The 21,985-nt window shown below is 57.7% G+C and overlaps 1 protein-coding gene across 1 annotated transcript; it reads right to left on the bottom strand.

The window, feature by feature from the left end:
- Positions 1-352: 352 nt before the first annotated feature.
- Positions 353-16,849, bottom strand: LAMC2 (laminin subunit gamma 2; the record flags this gene model as incomplete). Its single annotated transcript, XM_084266454.1, has 23 exons — positions 353-603; positions 795-894; positions 981-1,139; positions 1,723-1,922; positions 2,009-2,123; positions 2,681-2,830; positions 3,089-3,233; positions 4,010-4,147; positions 4,579-4,658; positions 4,903-5,108; positions 5,236-5,389; positions 5,684-5,820; positions 6,038-6,271; positions 6,397-6,576; positions 7,494-7,712; positions 8,158-8,270; positions 8,614-8,803; positions 8,934-9,056; positions 9,750-9,886; positions 10,072-10,170; positions 10,930-11,059; positions 12,492-12,680; positions 16,762-16,849. The coding sequence occupies 23 exons, from the start codon at positions 16,847-16,849 to the stop codon at positions 353-355; spliced, it is 3,537 nt and encodes a 1,178-aa protein (XP_084122580.1).
- Positions 16,850-21,985: the final 5,136 nt, after the last annotated feature.

Here is a 21,985-nt window from a genome sequence, read left to right as displayed (position 1 = left end):
GTCATGAGCTTCAGGCTCAGAACCGGGCAAACTCCCAAGGCTGGCACCAAGCAACCCCCACCTGCACCTCAGAGAAGTGCCGTAGGAGTGGGCTGCTCTTCAGCCAGTAGCACCTTCACTCAACCAGGCACCTCCTCCCTCCTGCCACCTAGAGATGGACTGCTTTGAAAAGCCAGGGGCCCTCCAGGGCCAGTGTGACGATGCCATCGTCAGCTGCCGCACCAGTCTTGAGGGTAAGGATCAGTTCAACATGGTCAAACACAGCCGGTCCTGCCGGGTTTTGGGGAGGGCAGCAGGGCCAGACTCTCTGGCCTTCGCAGCCTGGCAGGCCTGCAGCCTGTCCAGAGCTCACTCACGGCAATTCAATGGCTTTTGTGTTGTAGCAGGCTGGAGGAAGACTCCTCTGAATATCCTCCAGGTTCTTAATATCGGCAAGAACCTCGTCGATGCTGCTCTCCAGCGTCCGCATCCGGGACGTCTGCAACATGGCTGTCTGCTCCAGCTCCGACATCTCCTTCTTCAGCTGGTTGCTTCTGGCTTTGGCTTTGCTAAAATTCATCTCGAGCTGCTTCAGACCCTCCTCGTCTAGGGCACCAGGCTGGTCTGTTGCACCAGAGGAAAACAAGGAAGAGGGAACCATGGATGGAGGCCGAGGACTAGATCTTTCTGCTTCAACTCTGTCCTGCTGAGCAGTCTGTTGATAGGCATCATCCCACGCACCTCCCAGCACCCCTGCCTAGACCCCAGCAGGGACCTGTCATCATCCATACCCGAAATAGCATCACAAAACTTACTCATCAAACGCAGCAGCTCTTCCAGGGCGCTCAATGTCTTCTGGACAGACGCCCCTGCCTCACCAGCTTTGGTGTGGATCCTCTGAGCTTCCTCAGCTGTCTGAAGAAGGCAAGGTGGCACCTTTTAAGGGAAAGTCTCTCCCAAACAGCAGGGAGGGGGACAAGGTGTAGGAGATGGGGACCCACCTCCTGTATCACAGCGGCATCTGCCTCAACCTCCGAACGCTTCCTCTCAAATTCGCCATCCACTTCCTTGGCCTCACGCTGCAGGGTGGCCACTGCCTTCTCCAGGGCGAGTACACCATCAGCTGTCTTGTTGGCTTCCACCTTCAGCCGTGTAATTTCCTAGGGAAGGCAAAGGCACTTTCAGAGGAGCAAAGCACAAGGCAAAGCGGGGCAAAGCATGGCTGAAACTGTCTGGGTGCACTGGGGTGTTGAGCTGGTGGAAGTTGGTTCCATCTACAGGGACCCAAAGAGTCATTATTCAGGGCTCCAGAGAGTTGTTACTATGATCATGCTCAGCCCCTCCTGCTGAGCAGTGAATCCCTGGGGAATCACAACCCAGTCTGGGAGTCAGACTCACCGGTGCTAAGCCTGGGAACCCACAAGTCTGCCAGCAACTCAAGACTCTGAAGTGAAAAGCCACCTTGGTTTTCAAAAGGTGGCCAAAGCAAGGTGCCACAGAAGTCCTCCCAGGACAAATGTGCCTGCAGAGATCCCCAAACACCCATTCATCTGCAGCCAACTCTAGTATCTCTGCAGGATCCACTATAGACAAACAGTGGTCCAAGAAGTCAATATACTGGGTCCAAAAGTCAACACACCAGGTCCGCCAAAAGACCTGTGGAAACTGCTGACCATCTCTTCTTCTACGGTTTTGCTTTCCAAACCTTCTCCTGCCAGCAATAGCACCAGGGCTTGCCCTCACCTGCTGGATCCCCATGGTGATCTCCTTCGCCTCCCTTGCTGCACCGCTGGCTGCCTTGGACTCAGAAGCAGCACTGCCCAGGATTGCTTCAGCTCGGTCTGTCTTCTCCCTGGCACTTCTGACCATGCTGCTGATCATTGGCAGCCTTCTCATGGCATCTTCAGCCTCCCTCCTCTTGTCGTCTGCTTGCAGGTTAAACCCTGAAAGAAATGCGTGTGGAAATGGAGTCACACGGCCTTTGTGAGGACCCACAAGGGAGGGGGAAGGAAGGGGTCTAGGACATTACCCCGCAGGCTCTTCAGGATCTGTTCCACCTCATAGAAGGTGGCGTTGCCAGCACTCACAGCCTGCCGGGCTCGGCTCCTGGCGAGGTTGGCTCGGGACAGCAGCTGTGTCAGTGTCTGTAACAGGCCAAAGGGACACAACATGAAGGACACAGTATGGGAGCACTGGACAGTCCTAGAGTGGTCTGTGAGGAGCCGTGCTGGGGGAGAAGGCCCATCAACCAGCCTGTTCCCAAATGCCTCTTGTTGCCCTTGAATCAAGGCTACCACAGCCTGATACACATCAGTAGAGGCTTCTGCAGGACCCTGCTTTGGCAGAGGGGTTGGACTCAATGGTCACTTGAGGTCCCTTCCAACCCCTACAACTCTGTGACTCTGTGTTGGTGCTCCTCAACTGTCTTCAGCCATCCCAAATCATCTTAGCTCTAATCTCCCCAGGAGCAGGCCTTCAAACTGCCTCACACGGAGGAGACGTGCTGGCGAGACCCTGCACCAGCGGCTCCATGCACAGGGTGAGGTGTCCCTCCAGAAAACCAGCCCCAAGGGGCTGTGTTTCCAAGCAAGGTGAACAGGATGCCGCAGCAGGAGTGCCACCAGCACCCCACCGAGGCTCCAGCTCATGCTGAAGACAACTCAAAGTGCAGCCTCCCCCGCTCCCAGCGCAGACCTCTTACCGCTCTCTCGCCTTCTCCCCTCTGCAGTAGCTGCTTGATTTCTTCCTCCCAGCGCCCGGTGCGGCTCTGCAGCTGCCTGTACTGGGCCATGTAGGTGTCCACCAGGCTCTGAAGAGCATTGGCATCCTGCTTCAGCCGAGTTGCCTCCCCCTGAAACACAGAGACGCGACAACTGCCTGGGGGTCCCAGCACCTCCCCGGTGCTTGCCAGGAACCACAGCAAGCAGCGATGGATGCTTGTCTCTTGCTCCTTGCACCATGGCCAGCTACAAGGGCAAAAAGGTGGGAAGAAGCATATCCAAAGGCTCTCCAACTCGAATTGGAACCTTTGGAAGGGCTGAGCTGCTGGCAGAAGGGTGTGGGTGAGAGCAAAAGGGGATCTCCAAGTCCCACAGGCACAAACCCTCACCTCAAAGGACCCGATGTCGGTCTTCGTCAGGCGGGACAGGGAGTTGAGGAGCACCAGGCTGCCTTGATAAGCGTTGTCTGCATCAGAGGCCATCCTGTCAGCCTCAGTCCTCAGGCCTCCAGTCTGTGACTTCAGGTCCTCGTACCTGGAGTGAATGCGGGGTTGAAGAGCACAGTACCAACCAGGCTACCAATCTCCCATGGCAGCACTGATGCTGCCTCCTACATTGACTTGTTCACCCTCTCCAAGGCCCCATGCACATTGATCATGCAGGGAAAGCTAATTCCAAACATCCTCCACATCCCAGGCCCTCTGCCACATGGGGTGTCTCCTGGCTTTTTGCTCCAGCTCCGGGAACCAAAGGTGTTTCACATCACCTGGACTCTCACAGGCTCCAGAGCAGCTCTGCTAATCCCTGCACCACCACAGGATGGTTTCTCCTGCATATCCCATCCAGCCCCTTAACTTTGTTTGGGGTGGTTGTTCATGCTTCACCATCAGCGTGCAAAATCCCACCACTGAGGTGGGCTTTGCAGAGCCACCAGCCTGACCAAGAGAGGCACCTGGACAGCATGGGGCTAAATCTACCCAGGGGATAAACCCAGCCCAGATCTGCAACCGGGCATGTAAATTGCTCCCAGGAGCCTGCTCACAGACAGAGTTAAACCCCTTCCCCCAGCTGTGGCAGGCCTCCAAGAGCATCGTAGTCATCAGGGTGGGAAGCAGATGCTCTCCAGAGCTGCCAACCCTCCATCTCCACTGCTCAGATGTGCCGGAGACCGAAATCCAGGCAAATCCCTGCCTGCCCTGCCTCCAACCCCCTGTTTCTAGGAGGAAAAGGGGTACAGATGCTTGGGCACCCCCTCTCCTCCCTCCCGTGTCCCCCTCCATGACACACAGACCAGTGCAGCCACCACTTACTTCCTGAGGAGCCCTTGCAGGGAACCAGAGGTGTCGGCCTCCCCGCCGGCAGCCGCACGCACCAGCTCCAGCGCCTGCCGCGCATCCTCCCGCGCTGTCTTCGCCGCTTGCTCAATGGTGTTGGCGGCTTGCGTGTGGCTGCAAAGCACGGAGGGGGGGATCCTGAGGAAGGTCTCCCACCCAAGGAAGGTCTCCTCCCACCAGATATTTCCCCGCTGACTTCCTTTACTGCTGGATCGCACCCAGCTGGAGCATGGTTTGAGAAGGGGACCCGGGTTTTGCTCACCCCTCCTGCAGATGCTGCTCTTACCAACATGGACCGAACTCTGACCCCAAGACACTTCTAAACCTCACTCAACACCACCCCCAAAGGCAATGGAGGGCATCACTGTAGGGTAGCAAAACCAGCCCAGCAGCCGTGTCTTCCCCTGCTCCAGGGCTGGCACGGAGGTTGTGGCAGCTGGAGCTTGGTCGTGAGGCAAGGAGCCCCAAAAAGGACCTTCTGGGTGCCCAGTGGGATCTCAGTCCCCCCTCCCCAGGTCTCTTGGCCAGCAGCAGGAGGCACTCACCTGTTGGCCAGCCTCAGAGCCTCCTGGGCCAGCATCAAGAATTGACTTGAGCCCCCGGGAAGGTTTGAATTGGGAATGGTCTGACGGGGGAAGAAGAGAGGTGTGAGTGTTCTTTCCTGCCTCTGCCCAATTCAGCAGTCAGAGAGGCAACTGCAGCACCCTAAACCTCCACGCCCCCACCCCCAAAGATCCCCACCAGCACCCAAACATCTTCTGCCCTCACAAAACAAGCACATTAACCAGAACACAGTGTTTCTGCTCTCCCCATGGGGTTTTTCCAGCCCTGGGCTGGACTAGGAGTGCGTCACATGAGGATGCTCTTACCACCCGACTCAGAGCAGCTCCGCTGCGGTCCAGGTCCAGCCTGGCTCTCTCCAGCAGCTGCCGAGTATCCTGCACCTGCCTCTCGTACTGACTCCCAAGAGTCCTCAGCCTCGCCACTGTTGCCTTGATCTCGTCCAAGCGGCTCTGGGAGCTGGACCCTTGGCTCTTCATCCTAGCCACACGGCTTTCCAGAGACCTGTCAGAGGCTGGTGAGAAGGAAAGAGGAAGGCTGAACCAAAACACACCGCTGAGTAAAGAGGCTCAGGCAGCAAAACTCTCCTCTGATCCGGCATGGATAGCTCCATCCAAGGGCAGTGGAGGGGTGAGGGGTACCTTGCAGGCTCAGGGCTTCCCTGAGGATGGTCCGCAGCATCTCCTCGGCCAGCTGCATCCTCCTCTCCAGCTCCTGGTTCCCAGCCCCACCGCCAACTTGCACCTCCGAGAACAGCATCTCCAGCTCTGCGAGCTGCTGCATGTACAGGTCCACCTGCAACCACAGCAGAGCAGCCATCAGCCAGGAGGAAGACAAACCCACCGTGGAAAGGCCACAATGAGAACCAGGTCCTCAGTCCAGCCAGAACACGGTGAGCAAAGCGAGGGTTTTGGGCACAATGGGCCAGCAACTCCAGGTCATTGGGCTTTTGTTGGCTGAATTAGGTACAGACCCAACACACAGCCTGCAGTACCACTTCTCATGCACACCAGGAGGAGATACTTGCAGGTAAGTGGGTCACTGCACCCCTCGCTGCTCAGCGGTCCTGGGGCTGGCACAAATGCTCACCTGGGCTTTCACCTGGCTGTAGCAAGCCGGGCACTTGCTCTCTTCGCAGCTGGGACCCTCAAAGCCGGGTTTGCAGATGCAGCTCCCATCGCTCCCGCACTTCAGGGGCTCAGCACCAACTGAGTTGCAAGCGCAGGCTGTGGGTCAGAGCGGCACAGGCTCAGAGGGGACGTACCCACCTCGGGTCTCAGCACATCCTTCCATCCACTCTCTCCTCACTGCTTGCCTCCTGCCGCTCAGCCCTGTGCTCTGGGTTCCTGCTCTCTGCTCTTGCTTTCCAGCCTCAGATTTTGCATCACCCCCCTTCCCATCAAGTTGCTCTGCCACCGATTTCCTTATCATCCCAGGTCTCACCTTTGCACTTGTTGGCGGGATCGGGGGCCAGGGGGTTCCCAAAGAAGCCGTCTTTGCAGCGGTCGCAGTAGAAGCCGGCGGTGTTGTAGATGCACTTGAGGCACTCGCCCGTCAGGCGGTCGCAGTTCCCCACAGCGTTGGGCTCCACGTTCCCATTGCATTGGCACGGCTGGCAGGGCCGGGAAGCTGCCGGGTCTCCGAAATAGCCATCAGCACAGTACTCACAGCGGGCCCCTGGGGAAGGGGAGATGAGGAGATTGAGGAGATGCTCAGGAGGCTGAGGCTGCCTTGCATCCCACATCCCAGTGTAGAAGCTCCGGAGAAAGGCAGAGCAGAAGTGGCCTGGAGAAGGACATTACCAGCAGCTCCAGGAGGGCAGTGGTCACACACAACTTCCTCGCCGCCCGGCAGCACCGAGCAGCCCTGGCCGTTGCCGCAGGGGCACAGTCTGCAGCCGTGAGGCTGACGGTGATCTCTGTAGAAGCCGAAGGGGCAGCTGAAACCGTTGCCCACGTTTTCATCCCCTGAGTAGCATTCACCTGAAAGGGGAAGAAAAGGGCGTAGGGTGGTTTGCTCTCACCCCCCGTGGGACACCCTCCACCAGTCCACCCCTCACTGTTGGCCACACTACCCACCACAGCACAGGCACCTGTGGTCCAGCATCTTCCACCAGACCCCTTGAGATCCCACCACACAGAAAGGACTGGAACAGAACCCCAGTGAGAGCCTGCTGGGACCCCATCCCAGGGCAGAAAGGCTGGCCATCAAGACCCAGAGGTGGCTGTATCTCATTTTTCACAGCTCATATAGTTTCCTGGAAGCCACACGTTGCCCTGTGTACCTCCTGTTCAATGCTCAGGTGGTTGGAGCTTTCAGTTTAGCCTTGGAAAATGATGACAGCCTAACTTCACATTACTTTGATTTTACATGGTAACCCCACGAGCTGTTTTACAGGTTGGAACCTACGTAGGAACCAGGTAGGAAAACATACTCACGTTTGGGATATTTACTCCCACACACAACACACAGAGAATAGGTGGAAGGAACCTTTAAAGAGCCACTTAAGACCAGCCCCCTGCAATGAGCAGGGACATCCACAACCACATCAGGGTGCTCAGAGCCCCACCCAACCCGATGGGTTACCACCTTAGGGTTACTACATTTAACACAAAAAGCCAGAAGAAAAGTTTTAGTGCTGTTCAAGCAGCAGGAAATGCTTGTGCTCTCACTAACGACCATCATCTAAACCTGAGGTGGTCCAAAAGCATCCTACCTGTATTTCTGACCACACTACTACTAAGCTCTAGGGAGCTTTACCCATGATGCTCCCCACACTCCAGCCCCCCAGGCCAGTGATCTTGCCCCAGCCAGTGCCCTCCACACACCCTCATAGGTCAGTTCTTGGGGTGCAGACCTGTGATCCCATGCACCCCACACAGCTCAGCACTTCCCTTACCGGTGTCAGGGTCGCAGATTCCTCCCCCCTGGCAATTGCACGGCACGCAGATGCTGAAGGGCCCCAGGCTGGGGGCATCTCTGCGGTAGCCGGGGGCACACCTCTCGCAGAACTGCCCTCGGTACCCCGCTGGGCACTCGCACCGTTCCACCCAGGGAGCGGGGACTCCAGTGCCGGGCTGTGCCGACACCAGGGTGACGTTGTCGATGTAGCCGGTGCCTGCGGGGAGATACAACCTGGAGGTCACCCACGGGGGTCAGCGGCTCCAACTGCAAGGGCCCCACATCTGAGACCTGCACAAGTCCCACGTTGCTCTACAAGACGAGCAGGGAGATCAACAGGAGCCAAGGTTGTGCCATCCCACTGCTGCCACCCTGATCAATCTCTCCATAATTTAACTTTGCCCATCTTTACTTTTATTTTATTTTATTTTTAATACCTTTCAGCAAAGGTGTTTCCATCTGGAGACTTGGCGTCTCCTGGAACAGGCTGCCCAGGGAGGGGGCTGAGTCACCACCCCTGGGTGTGTTTAACAGACGGCTCAGGGATATGGGTTAGTATAGGACAGGAATGGTTGGACTCAATGATCTCAAAGGTCTTTTCCAACCTGGTGATTCTGTGAGAAGCCAACTTTGTGCTTGCAAACTCTCCCCCCCACACTTACTGTACTCCCCAAAGGTGGCTCGGATCCAGAGAGCTGTCAGGTTCCCCAGCAGCCTGCGATATTCAAAGTGATTCAGCCTCGGGCTCCACTTGCTGCTCAGATGCTCATCCAACCTGCCCACAGGAGCGGGGAGAAGTAGAACCGGTTTCAAGAAAATGAGGTGCCTCACCAAGAAAATGCAGCCGCCCTCACCCATCTCCCTCCTGAGCTCAACACTTTGGGGAACCAACTGTGACTGACCCTGAGCAAAGTACCCAGCCCAATCTCACGCCAGATTTTTCTACTGCCCCTCTCAAAGTTATCTCCTCATCCCCGAGAGAAGCACCCTGAGATGCATCCAGCCCAATAATGAAAACATTTGCCACCTCTGATGGACCACAGATGAATCCAGGAGCTCCTTGAAGCCACAACCTTTCTTGCTCACCCTTTCTCAAGAGCACCAGCATCTGGCATTACCTGAACGTGTACGTCTGGCTGATGCCACAGGGCAGGACCTTCTCCTGGGGCAAGAAGGGGGCAGAGACTCTCAGGCCATCTCCTTCCAGGACCACGTCATGTGGAGATGGCAGGCGTCCCCCTCGGTCCAGGCGGTAATCGAAGGAGAGTGTCTGGCCGTAGCTCAGCTGCTGGTTCCCAAGGAATTTCGCTGGGAAGGGAGAAAAATTAAAGGCTTAAAATCTTGCCTTCCTCATGGGATCAGACCAAGCAAAAGGGCTCCCATCACCTCTTCCCCCCCCCATCACCTCTTCCCCCCCCATCACCAATCCCACACCTACCAGGTGCCACAAAGTATATCGGCTCCGATCTCCTCGCCGCTATGAAGGCATCCTGATGGCGCGGGGACCACTGGAGCTGAGCCGGGGAGCCACTTTCGTGGACACCTCGCCAGCCTTCCGCACCTGCAGCACCAACAAGGAGCGGTCAGTGAGGACAGGGAAGGTGTTTCCAGGACTCCAGCAACTTTCTCAAGCTGTGTCTCATCAAAACCCTCCAGCTTCCTACACCTTGACCTCTGTGGGGACAGGACAGATACCCCTTTACATCTGCAAGTCGACTAGGCTGGTCGTGGGTGGGAAAGACATGACAAAGCTGTTCAGCCTGGAGAAAAGAAGCCTGAGAGGGGATGTGATCAGTGTTTATCAACAGCTGAAGGGTGGGACACAGGGGTAAATGGCCAGCCTCTTCTCAGTGTCTGTGGGGACAGGACAAGGGGCGATGGCCTCAAGTTGGAGCACAGGGAGTTCTGCACCAATCTGGGGAAGAACTTCTTCCTGGTGAGGGAGCCCAGGGGGGTGTGGAGTCTCCTTCTCTGGACATATTCCAGACCCATCTGGACACCTCCCTGTGTGACCTGCCCTAGGGACCCTGCTTTGGCAAGGGGGGTTGGACTCAACGACCTCTGGAGCTCCCTTCCAACCCCTACAATCCTGTGAGTCTGTGACTGTGAAGCAAGCTCATGCACTATGCTATGATCAGGCCATCCCACCCATCATCGCAGGGCTGCAAACCCGGCCGCACATCAAAGAGAAGGGGGTGGGAAATGCCCTCAGGGGCCACAGGGATGGGATGTTCCTGTCCTGCTGGGGCTTCACCTTGCTGGAAGGTGGAGGTGATGTTGTAGATCCTGTAGCTGTCCGCGCTGACGCACGTGGACGAGTGCCCGTAGCAGAAGCAGGGGGAGCACCCGGCTGGGTTTCTGGCATCCAAGTTGTAGAAGTTTCGCTTGCACCTGGGAAAACACAAAAAAGGGGGCAGCTTTCAAATTCCCATCCTCCCCTTCCCAGCCAGCAGCACCAGCCATCGGCACAGCTCGAGGTCAGCATCACGCTGGGATGGCGGGACAGGTGTGCGGGCACTGCCAGGGAGATGGAGGACAAGCCACACAGAGGTCCAGCAAGTCCTCCTGAGACCCACCTGTCACAGCGCTCGCCGGCAGCTCCCTCCTTGCAGACGCAGCGGCCGGAGAAGCAGCCCCCCACGCTGCCGGCCGGGTCACACTCGCACTGCAGGTTCCTGCGACAGGGAGAACCCACACCTGGGTTTCCAGCTCAGCTTGGGAGTGCTCCTGGCTGCCATACAAGACAGCACACACCCCACCACCACCACCAGCAGCTACCAGTCCCATACCAGAAGGGGAAAAATACCGGTACTGTGCCAGGAGCACCAGCTGGCAACCATCCCAGGTACCTCTCTTCAGCAAGACCCTCTTATAATGATGCCTTGAATCAACAAGAGCGAAGCTCTGCTGAGCTTAATAAAGCCTGGCTGATCTCCCTCGTGCAACAGCACCCTGGGTTGGCTCAGGAAGGGGTCCAGGCAGCCACCCCTCATCCCCACACCTCTGCCTGCAGGGAGGCTTGAAGGGGGGAACAGCAGAGTAAAGCAAGGAAGAGGACACATTGCTGAGGAAGCCAAGCCAGAGATGCTTCAAAAGGTGTTTAAACAGGGCTTCAGGCAAAGGAAGGGGGGGAAATTCCATGTGCACGCCTTGGGGGGGACACACAGGATAGTCCTTTTGGAGGGCATGGGCAGCAGGGCAGGTGTGCTTCACATTGGCTGTTGGGCCAGGGGAATAAAGCCACTGCCTCAGAGCTAAGCTCAGCACCCAGCAAGAGCACCTTGAGGCTTGGGGCCTGCTGTCACAAAGCAGAGCGCCGCCTCTGCCCCTGCACGGGCCGCTTTGGGCCAGCACTGGCTCTTTGCAGCAGCCAGGAGAGCACCGAAAGCTGTGTGTGTGTGTGTGTCCCTGCACCGATGGTCACCAGCACTCACTGCCCACTCCTGCGGCACCCGGCCTCGGAGAGGGACTCAAAGCCCGGCTGGCACTGGTCGCACTTCTTGCCCATCACGCCAGGTTTGCAGCTGCACCGGCCGTCGCTGTCACACTGCGGGCCGAGGGCACCTGCAGAAGGAGGGGAAGGAGAGGTTTGGGTGGGTGCCTCCCCACACCCTCCCAGATCGACTGCCTGCGCGACAGGGGAGCAGAGCACCACCCCGCCATTGCAGCAGGACCCCTGTGAGGTCCCTCTGTACCACCTCCCCTCCTGGGGCGCAGCACCCCAATTACCCTTCTGCTTTTACAGTGCAATTAAAAGCCTTTGTGGGGCCCACCAAACCTTGTGACACCCAAACAGCATCCACCTGACTCACAAAGCCGGCAGAAGCCACTGCTCCCTGTGCTGGAGTTTGGCCGTGGACCTTGAGATGGTGTCGGGGAAGGGTAAGTGTTTCCCCACAGGGTAGACCCCCATCAGGCATCAGCAGGTTCATGGCCTCCCTCCCAAATTCAGGGCAGAGAGGAGCACTGATGGAGATGCTGGAGGGAAGCGATGCCATCCAGAGGGACCTTGGGAGGTGAGGGGAGCGGGGTCACACGAACCTTGTGAGGTGTGATATGGCCAAGTGCAAAGTCCCACACTCGGGCCTGGGCAATCCGAAATATCAGTACGGGGGGGGATGGATGGGGGGATGGAGGGAGGGATGGGTGGAGGGATGGATCGGGAGAAAGAGCAGGTCTGCAGGGAAGGAATCGGGGTATTGGTGGAGCACCTCTGCTATGGAGACATGCTGAGAGAGTTGAGGTGGTTCAGCCTGAAGAAGAGAAGGCTCCAGGGAAAATTTATTGAAGCCCTTCAATATATAAAGGTGGGTCAGTATATAAAAGGGAGCTTCATGGAGGCTTTTAATCACATCATAAAAGGATAATGCCTCAGTTCACAGGGTCGTGCCTTAGGAGGGGAGGTGGTGCAAAGGCAGCAACTGAACAGGGGGCAATGGCTTTAAATTGAAAGAGAGAAGGTTTAGGTTGGACCACAGACAGAAATGTCTTATGATGAAGGTGGTGGGACACTGTAACAAGTCATCCAGAGAAGCTGGATCACTGGCAGGGATCAAGGCCAGGTTGGATGGGGCTTTGGGCACCCTGGGCTGGTGGGGGGATGTCCCTGCCCATGGCAGGGGTGGCACTGGGGAGTTCTGGGGTCCCTTCCCACCCAAACCAGACCGGGATTCTATGAGTTTTCTCGGGGGGCAGGTGGATCTTAAAATCTGGGAGCTGCTGAAGGGTTCACAGCTCCCAGCAGCAAAGCACCCAGGAGGAAGAGGAGAAGGAGGGGCAGCTCCTTCAACTTGCAGTACAGCAACACAGCACTGAACTCTGGCTCTTCCCCAGGTAATCCCACCTGAAACCAAGGTGGCCCCACTCACTCTGGCAACACTCGGACCTGGTGCGCAGGGACCCAGTTCCTGACCCAGGATGCACAGGGCAGCAGGTTCCTCCAGCCCCCCTACACCCTCGGCCCAACCCCATCCCACCCCGGCAGGCAGGCACGTACCCTGGGGGTGGCAGAGGCAGGGCAGGCAGCAGTCCTCGTCTCGCTGGCGGAAGAAGCCCTCCTTGCAGCGCTCGCAGCGGGCACCCTCCGTGTTGCCCAGGCAGTTGAGGCAGCGGTACCCGTTCCCCGTCTCGCGCAGGAGGTGCCAGTCGAAGATGCACTGCCTGGACATCCCATTGCAGTCACAGACTGGGGACAGCAAAGACAAACCTTGAGTGATGCTTGAGATAAAGACACTGGACACAAAGCTGTCCCCAAATTCAGGGCAGAGAGGAGCGGTGTCCCTCCCAGCGAGGAAGCATGGGTGGAGATGTTTGGTGCCCAAGGAACAAGCCCAGGCAGCACAAACCTCCCCTTCTTGCTCCACTAACAACGAGCTCCATCCTCACAATTCTGTGCTCATCCCCCTGTGTCTGTGTCTGCTGGCCACCCACGTGCCACCCTCCACATCCCGGTGCTTTGGAGCAATGCCCGGTGTCACTCCAGCACAGGTCAGGATGGACAACCCCCCTCCCAAGCCAACCAGCTGCTGCTCCACAGCACAGCATGGCCAGGGATGCTCTCCATCCTTTCAGAGGCCATCCAACACAACAAGGTCTCTGGGCAAGCAGGGATGGAACACCACCCACCCACAGACTTTGTCCCGATAAAAGCAGGCAGAACTCCACTGGTGACTGTGGGGAAGGGTCCCTGAGGGTATCACCCAGGCAGGAGCAAGCCCAAAAAGAAAAACTCACATCCAGCTTCGCCCAGGTCACCCCACCCAGGGCTGTGATGTGAGTGTCCTCCCAGCCAAGCGCAGAGGCGGTGCGCAGGTTGTGACCAGAGGAGCTTGGTGGGATCAAAACAGCTGAGATGTAGGTTAAAAAAAAAAAGCAAAGGCATTGGCAAGATGACAGGGGTCATCTCACTGCACCCCCCAGGAAGTAAAGCTGCTCGGGTAACGCTGCGGCACGGCGGGTGCCAGAAAGGACAGGCATGGGAGCTGGCATCCTGCTCCACAGCCAGGAGCTCCAGAGAGCAGGCTGGTCTCACCAGCCATACCTGCTCCAGGTCTTCGTGTGAATACCACATCTCATCTACTTTTTAGGCCTGTCTGCTGACAGCTTGGTGTGTTTTAAGCCTTTCAGATGAGTTCCTCAGCACCCTGAGGAGACCGATTGGCAAAGACAGGCAGGAGGAAGAAACACCCCGAGGGAAAAAGCAGGGTCTGCAGGGGTGTGGAGCCAGCCAGCTGTTCTGAACCACCCCAGGGCTCCCCAGCTTCCTTCCAAGAAACTCTGCTGACCTCCTTGGGATGGGAAGGAGGTCTCAGCTGCCCGTCCCCAGCTCAGGTCACCTCTGGCAGCACAGGGTGTTGATGGAAATCCAAGAGCAAGCAGAGACCTGCAGCGTGGATGCAGGCAGCGGGTTGCGCTTGACACATGTGGAGGCTCCTCCTTCCCAGCACTCTCCCAGCACAGCTTAGCCCCAGGATACAAGGTTCCTGTCCTCTGCAGCTATGATTCCAGGGACCAGGAGAAGCCTCCCACCCACACACACCATGCTGAGGCTCACACCCAGACAGGGCACACACCCCTCAGCACCCACATACCAGACAAAGGCACTCAGCGGCAGCACCCAAGCTCACTGCCGGGAGAGGAGATGACCTCATGCACCAGCAAACAGGGAGAGAGGTTTTTCCAGTGCCTGCAAACACAGTTCTCCCTCAGCCTGGCTGTGAGGAGCTGAAGAGGCTGCTGCAGAAGGTCTTCTGCCACCCCAGCACACAGGCATGGAAGTTCTCCTTCCCGTGGTGCGAGAGCCTCAGTGGACATTGGCAGTGACTGAAGGACAGGAACAGGATGAACCACCCACCCAGAGCAGCATCCCCCCTTCCCTATCGCTCCCCCTGAAGCTGTTTAACTCCACCCATGCATCAACCTACACAATCTGGAGGGTTTATTGGCTCACAAAATTCCAGCACCATTCCCTTGGGGAATGGAAACCTGCTGCCAGAACTTTCAGAGCCAGCCCTACAGCCCTGGGGCAAGTTCAGGCCTCCCTAATCCAAAACGATTTAAGATGTGGGCACAGATCAGTGCCAGCACCTCACTGGGGCTGCTGGTCTTCTGGGGCCCCCAGAGCTCAGGTGGGTCAACCTTTCCCGGGAGCAAAGTAGCTGCTGACCAGGCAGAGCGTGCCAGCACTGTGGGGAGATGAGGATCCAAGGCTCTGCCCTGAGATCATCTGGTTCTCAGGCAAATGTGGAGAAGAGGAGGTTGCACTGAGAAGCGTTGCTGCTGGATTTTGAAGCACTGGGCTGGGAGGAAGGAGGGTGGGGGCACACATCCAGCAGAACATCATTCCCCCAGCGCCCGCCTGGCAGAACAAGGTATGAAAAACTGTGCTGAGACAAGTCCCCACGCCAGAAAGGTTCAGGGGAGGAGACCGAGCGCTCCAGACCTCTGAAATTATCTCCTCAAATTCACAACTGAGGCTGCCCTGGGTCTGCAAGGAGCAGACCTGATAGCTCTGTACATGGGAGTCACTCTGCAAGGACTCCACAGCAGCAAGGACCATGCTTTGCTCCCTGCGCTTTCGGGAGCGTGACCCAGAGGGATGTCCCACCTGTTCACCCAAGCCCTTGCTTACCCCATAGCTTCCTTGCTGCAGGAAGACCTGCCTGCATCTCCTCAGGCTCCATTGGCAAGGAGACACTGTGCACCAGGAGCCAAAAGCTGCCATTTGACAACTCCTTCCCAACACACCAAGTTAGACACCTCACAGGCACAGTGGAGCCCTGACCTCCACACCCTAACCCTTCCCTGGACACTGAAAGTGTGAGCAGCGGGTCAAGACAGGTTCTCCTGCCCCTCTGCTCTGCCTCATTGGGAATAGTGTGTTCACTGCTGAGTTCCCTGGGTCAGGAAGGACAGGGAGCTACTGGAGAGGGGACAACATAGAGCTGCAGAGATGCTGAGGGGACTAGAACATCTCTCTGATGGAGAGAGGCTGAGGGACTTTGGACTTTTTAGCCCAGAGAAGAGAAGACTCAGGGGGGATCTTCTCACTGCTGATAAACCCCTGAGGGGTGGGCTCAGGAGGATGGGTCAGTCTGTGTTCAGTGGTGCCCAGGGACAGGACAAGGGGCCATGGGCACAGACTGGAGCAGAGGAAGTTCCATCTAACCCTGAGGAGGAACTTCTTTCCTGGGAGGGAGGCAGAGCCCTGGGCCAGGCTGCCCAGAGAGGTTGGGGAGTCTCCATCTCTGGAGACATTCAAATCCTGTGATCCTGGAAGCTGCCCTGTGCGGCCTGAGGGGATCCTGCTCTGGCAGGGGTTGGACTAGATGATCTCCAGAGATCCCTGCCAGCCCCCACCATTCTGAGGCTCTGAGGGTGTGCACCACTGAGGCAGAGTGCAGAAGGGGGTTTGGTTTTGTGGTGGCTTGGGGTGTATTTTTTCTTCCCAAAACCCACTTACTCAGCACTTCCCCCCCCCCCACTATAAAGAAAACGGATAAAGCACCCTGTCAAGCTCCGCCAGTGTGTCTCAGAACGCTGGCACTACAACCAAGCACCCTGGAACCACCCCAGAGTCACAAACACTGTGGCAGGAGCCAATTTTGGCTGAAGGTACCCAACCTCCAGCCTACGACTGAACCCTGATACCGAATGAGGGCTGGGCTGGATGTGCTCCAGCACCCCTGCCTCCCCCTCTCTGCCACAGCCACACGTGCCAGAGTAGTCTCTGGGTTTTTAAAGCTTGCTGTTGGCCCATGGAGTTTGGCAGGGTCACCACCACATCCCATGAGCTGCCTCAGAGGAGCCCCATGAACTCACATGAAGTACAAACACAGCCCATGTTGCTACAGCAAACTGGATCCCGGGTGCTTCCAGCTCGTCCTGGGGCTTTGGGAAGGTTTTGATTAGGGCAGGGGTGAGTAGAGCCTCCACTCCCTGGGCGATGCTCATGCTCACACCCCAAATTCCATCCAAGAGACTTTACACAGAAGGCAAGACCATCATTAGGTGATAGGTATTTAAAGGGGAGAGGGGGCAGGAAAGTAAAAAGAAAGAAAAAGGAAGTCTAAATGCCCACAGGATATTGAACCCAGGAGGAAACACAAGGAGAAGCGCCTACAGATCCAATTTTAACCCCAAAAGTGGGAGCAGAGAGCACCCAGCCAGCTCCCAGTGACTGGGACTTTCCAGCACCGGGACGGGGCTGCGAAGGCAGCCACCCGCGGGATCGGAGAGCAGGAGCAGCCGCCCTTCCCCAGCCTCACCTCCTCCTCCTCCTCCTCTGTTGGCGTTGGGGGCCGCAGGTAGGGCGCACGCCGCGAGGCAGCAGGCCAGCAGCCAGCGCCCGGCCATTCCTGGTTCCAGGGGCCACCCGGCACCCACCCGCTCCGGCCGGCGGCGGCGGGGCTCGCAGCTGCCCGAGGTGGTGTTTTTTCCTCCCTCCCACCCCAGCTCCCATGTAGTTTTTATCGGCGGCTCCACCTGAGTCACTCCCAACAGGAAGAGCGCGTGTGCCATGGGCTGACTCACCCGCAGCAAGGGGAGCCCAGCCCAAGGGAGCGCAGACGAGCGTCTGCACGCGCACCGGCGCACCCCAAGGACCTCCTGCCTGCACCCTCCCAGGGCTGTGGATCACGGAGGGGGAGAAATAAAGTGTAGCTGCAGCCCCCACGGATGCCCCTCCTGCTCATCCTGGTCCCACTCCCCAGGTCCATCTCTCCCCACCATGGCTGCCCCCACAGGCAGGGCATGGGTGCTGGCTGGGAGAGACGGGCTGCCCGGGCACGCAGCCGGCTTGTAGGAGCTGAGTGAAGCACGATGAGCTCACGGGAAGCCTGGGAAGGGAGGATGGGGACTGTCTGCTCACTGCCAGGGACAGACAGCCAGACCTGTGGTACACACAGACCCCAAGGGAAGCTGGGACAAGTACGTGGAGAGCAGATGGAGCAGGAATTACCTGGCAAACATCAGGTTCCAGAGAGCCCCAGACCTAGAAATGAGGTGGGGGCAGGGAACTGTCACACTTCTTTGTCTGCTTGTGCTCCAGAGAGATAAAACCAGGTTAGAGGGGCCCCTGGTCGAGCCTAGTAGGACCTCTGCTTTGCTAAGAAGAGGATGAGGAGTGGAGGCGACAAGGGGAAAGGCTTGTCCAAGGACCCTGACAGAGCTGGGATGAGGATGCCAGGTTCCGCAGCTTCATTAGCATTCTAGTCTCAAGGGTAGCCAGTGAGCTGCATGAGACACAAAGGCCAGTTCTGCCTCACTCCTCATCCTTGCCTTGTAGGAGGACACGGCTGCTTCTAGAGGGGAACAGAGAAACCTGGAGGTGGGGGTCCCCCAGCCCTCCCTACATCAGGACAAGTGACACGCTGGCACACCCGCTTGACCTGCGAAAGCAGCTTGTGGGAGGACCATGAGGCAGGATGGGCCCTTGTGCTGCATCACAGCATCTGCCCTGCTCACCGCCACAGGATGCCTATGCAAGTTCTCTCCCCAAGACACAAGCTGCCTGCCAGGTCACCTTCTGCATTAGGGACTGAAACAGCCCAGCGGTGCTGCCACGCTGCTCATTCCAGAGCTCCCAAGCCCAGGCCCCATCCGAGCCCCCTGCGCTGCCCACCAGCCTCCAGACACTCCTGCACCTGGGGCTGACTCAGAGGGCTTCCCTCCCTGGCTCCTGGTGATCTCATGGGCACAGTCAGCCCCGACTCACCACGTCTTCGCACCTCCCTCTGCCAAACTTACCTGCCTCTGCTAACTGAAGCAGCTCTCCCTCATTAGCAGGCTGTTTCCTTCCGATTTCACTGGCTGGATCTTAATACAGGTTCAGAAGAGGAACCCAGCTACATGAGCACCCTGGTGGCACATTGGGCTTCGGCACCCAAGGCTGCCTTACCCAAATTTTGGGGGTTTTTAAGCAGAGAGACAAAACCACTTGCAGTGCCTGTGGACTCACAGACTGGTTTGGGTGGGAAAGGACCCCAGAGCCCCCCAGTGCCATCCCTACCAGGAACAACCCCCCACCAGCACAGGGGCTTTGAACCCTGTCAAAGATTCAGGGGCAGCCCCAGCTTCTCTGGGCACCCTGTGCCAGGGCCTCCCCCATCCCTGGGAAGGATTTCTGCCTCCCAGCCACTCTCCAGCTGCCCTCCTGCAGCTGGAGGCCATTCCCCTGGGCCTGGCCCTCCCTGCCCTTGGCACCAGCCCCTCTCCAGCTTTCCTGGAGCCCCTTGAGGGACTGGAAGGGGGTCAGAGGTGTTCCTGCAGGCATCTCTTCTCCAGGCTGAGCCAGTCCAGCTCTGCCAACCTATCTCCAGAGCAGAGGTGCTCCAGTCCTTGGATCACCTCTGTGGCCTTCTCTGGACTCACTTCAACAGCTCCGTGTCCTTCTTGTCCTGGGGACCCTTGAGCTAGAGACAGCACTACAGGGAGGTCTCCCCAGAGCAAAACAGAGGGCAGAATCACCTCTCTGACCTGCTAATACCACTGCTGGGGATGTGGCCCAGGACATGGGTGGCTTTCTGGGCTGCCAGCACCCATTCCTGGGTCAGGTTCAACTTTCCCTCAATGAGCATTCCCTAGTCCTCCTCCTCAGGGCTGCTCTCCATCCATTCCCCACTCAGGCTGTCGTCGTGCTGGAGATTGCCCTGACCCACCTGCAGGACCTTGCCCTTGGCCTTGTTGAGCTCCACAAGGTTTGCATGGTACCATCTCTCCAGCCTGCTGAGGTCCAACTGCTTGAGCAGCCCTTTGGGTCTACTCCTTCCCCCAACAAAACACTCTCACTCCCTTCTTCTCTGAAGCACATCACTTGCCCCAGGCACCTCTGCTGTGCTCCTTCCTACCCACTGACAACCCTCTGCTCGGGGAGCTCATTGCCAGCCGTACCGTCAGTGCAGTGGTCCCCTTGGACCTCTCCCAGCCCAGGTCCTGGCCTGGTTCCTCTCTTGGAAGTCCAGCTCTCAGCACGAGGAGGAGCCTTTCCCCTCAGAGCTGGCTCCTCCACACTATCTCACCGCTCTCACCCCGCCGCTTATGTCATTTCCTCAAACACTGACACATGTCTCTCCCCAGTCATTCCTGTGTGTTTGCTTAGGCTACTCCTACCTCGTCATCCTCCACCATCCTCCACCAAGCTCACCTTTGGAAAACCACCTCAATGCATGCATGCAAAATGTCATTTCTGGGGCCCTGATGTTCTAGAACACACCGGGACTGGAACAAACCAATGCTCCTCACCCACCACAGAGCAAATACCCATCACGTGGACATTTACCACCCATGCTCCCACCCACCACAGAGCATGGGTAGCAAATGCCGCCACTATGAGAGGAATAACTCTTGCAGGAAGATGGTGAACAGCAATGTCACCACTCAGGGTGAGCAGAAGCATAAGCAATGGGAGGCACCAGGAGCAGCAACCCAGAGTTGCTATGAATCAGCTTTTCCTCACTGGAGAACCGGGATCTTTAGATCTACAATAGAAGAAGGATCCTTCAGAGGATGCCTGGCCCCCAATTCATCATCACGGGGTTAAGAAAGCTGCAGGGAGACCACTGCTGTGCCCAGCAAGTTTAGCAGTCCTTGAGGATGTGGCCATGGCAGAATTGACTGCTCTGAAGGTAATTTGAATCCATGAGATTGTGCTGATGGCTGCCACCAGCAAACAATGGGTGCATGAAAGCCCTGAATTCAGAGTTTTGCTGGTGTAACCAAGGGAGAAAATGTGTTTTGGTGGCTCATGAGGGATAAGGGACAACAAGGATGCTGCACAGCCCATCCCCAGCACCCCCATACCTTCCTCAGCAAGGGACCTTCGGAGCTGCAACAACCCCTGCAGCTCCAGCCCCGGGCCGTTTCGGTGGGCAGCCTCACTTCTCCTTGAGGGTTTGTTGAGGAGCAGCTTACCTCGAGCTCTGCTTGCCCACTGTCCTTCCCGCTGCCACACGCCCAGCACCAGCCTCCTCTGACCCGAGGAGATTCTCCTCCCACCTGGCAGCAGACCTTTATCCCGGTACCTGGGACTTCCTCGGTGTGGAGGAATCGGGGATCCTGCTGCACCAGCATACCCACACGTGCGGAGATAACGCCTGGACTTCAGTCTCTCCTTCACCGGATGGGCGCTTCGGGCTCCTCAAAGCTGAGGGCCAGCACGCCGCTCCGCTTCCTCGTGCCGTTCCCCGGCACAACGCCGTTCCCAGATAGGGAATCTGGTTTTTAACCTGGGATTTAACACAGTCACCTTATCTCCTGAACCTTTGAATGACTACATGGGCTGCCTTCAGGAGGCACAGCCTCCCGTACACGTGGGTTCAAGGGCTGGTTTCGGTGGGTCCAGCGATGTGGTCAGACAGCTGGGGCCACCCAGAGCAGGGGACATCGTTTAGGCATAGACAGGCAGCAGGACACCGGTGCTCCCAGCAGTGGCTCAGTCATGGCAGTGGTGAGCAAGCAGGGCAGGGCAGCGGCATGGCAAGGAAGTGCCATCGTGTCTGGCCTTACCCTGCCCGTGCCAGCGAGGGGGCGAGACAGGCAGACAGACAGGGGCAGGCAGGCTGGGATGAGGGCAGAAGGCAGTGCCATCCCACTGCATTGCCCTCTGCCCCTGCAGCGATGGCTGCCGGGCTTTGCTGGGGGTCTCTGGGGTTTGCTCTGTGCAGTGTCCCCAGTGTTTCTGGGACGGGGGCACAGCTGAGGGTGCAGCCCAGCGGCCGACCTGAAAGACCGACTGCTCCGAGCGGGGTCTGAGGTGTCCAGGCTGGACACAGGGAGCAGAGGACGCTGCCAGCTCTGTGCAAGAGCTGCACATCCTCTTCTTCTTCCTCAGATCCCTGTGGATAGGCCAGAGCTGCTCCCAACACTTACCAACTCCTAACAACCCCATCCCACCCTGAAGCAAGGGAGAACCTGGCTCAGCGCCCCAATGAGGCCAAGTCCCCTCAACTTCAGCCTCCCCAGAGCAACCATGAAGCCCCCTCAACTGCTGCAAAGCCCCAAGCCCCACTCCTTGGGCAGCTCTATATTGGGCAGCACCCCCCAATGATTCCACACCCAGTTGCAGAGCTCCCAGACAGTAACTGGTGCCACCCTGTCCTAGTCCTTGTGCTCCCCAGGGCCCCCTCACCCGCTACCAGCCCTCTCCAGAGGGCACATGAGGGATATGGAGCTTGGACAGTGAGGAAAACCACTGGACATCAGAGAAAGAGCCATCAGAGCACAGCTTGGTCCCTCCTCAGCAAGGTCCCTCCTCTTCCACCTGGACATCAACCCAGCACTATGCTGCCCAGAAAATCCCTCCTCAAACACTCTCCTCCTGGACTTCAGAACCAGGATGAAATTGTTCAGCTAGCAGGGGGCAGCCCTTTCCCTGTTCCCTTGGGTCTGCTCCTCCCCATGGCAGGGTAACACCCATTGCCCTCCAAAAAACAACTATGTTGGCTGTTCCAGACCAGCGTGATGCAGCTGAGTGTACAGAAGCCAAGAGCTTCA

Source organism: Gallinula chloropus, assembly GCF_964237585.1.
Source record: "Gallinula chloropus genome assembly, chromosome: 6".
NCBI lineage: Eukaryota > Metazoa > Chordata > Aves > Gruiformes > Rallidae > Gallinula > Gallinula chloropus.
The sequence above is the reverse complement of the archived record's forward strand: the minus strand, read 5'-3'. Positions and strand labels throughout refer to the sequence as shown.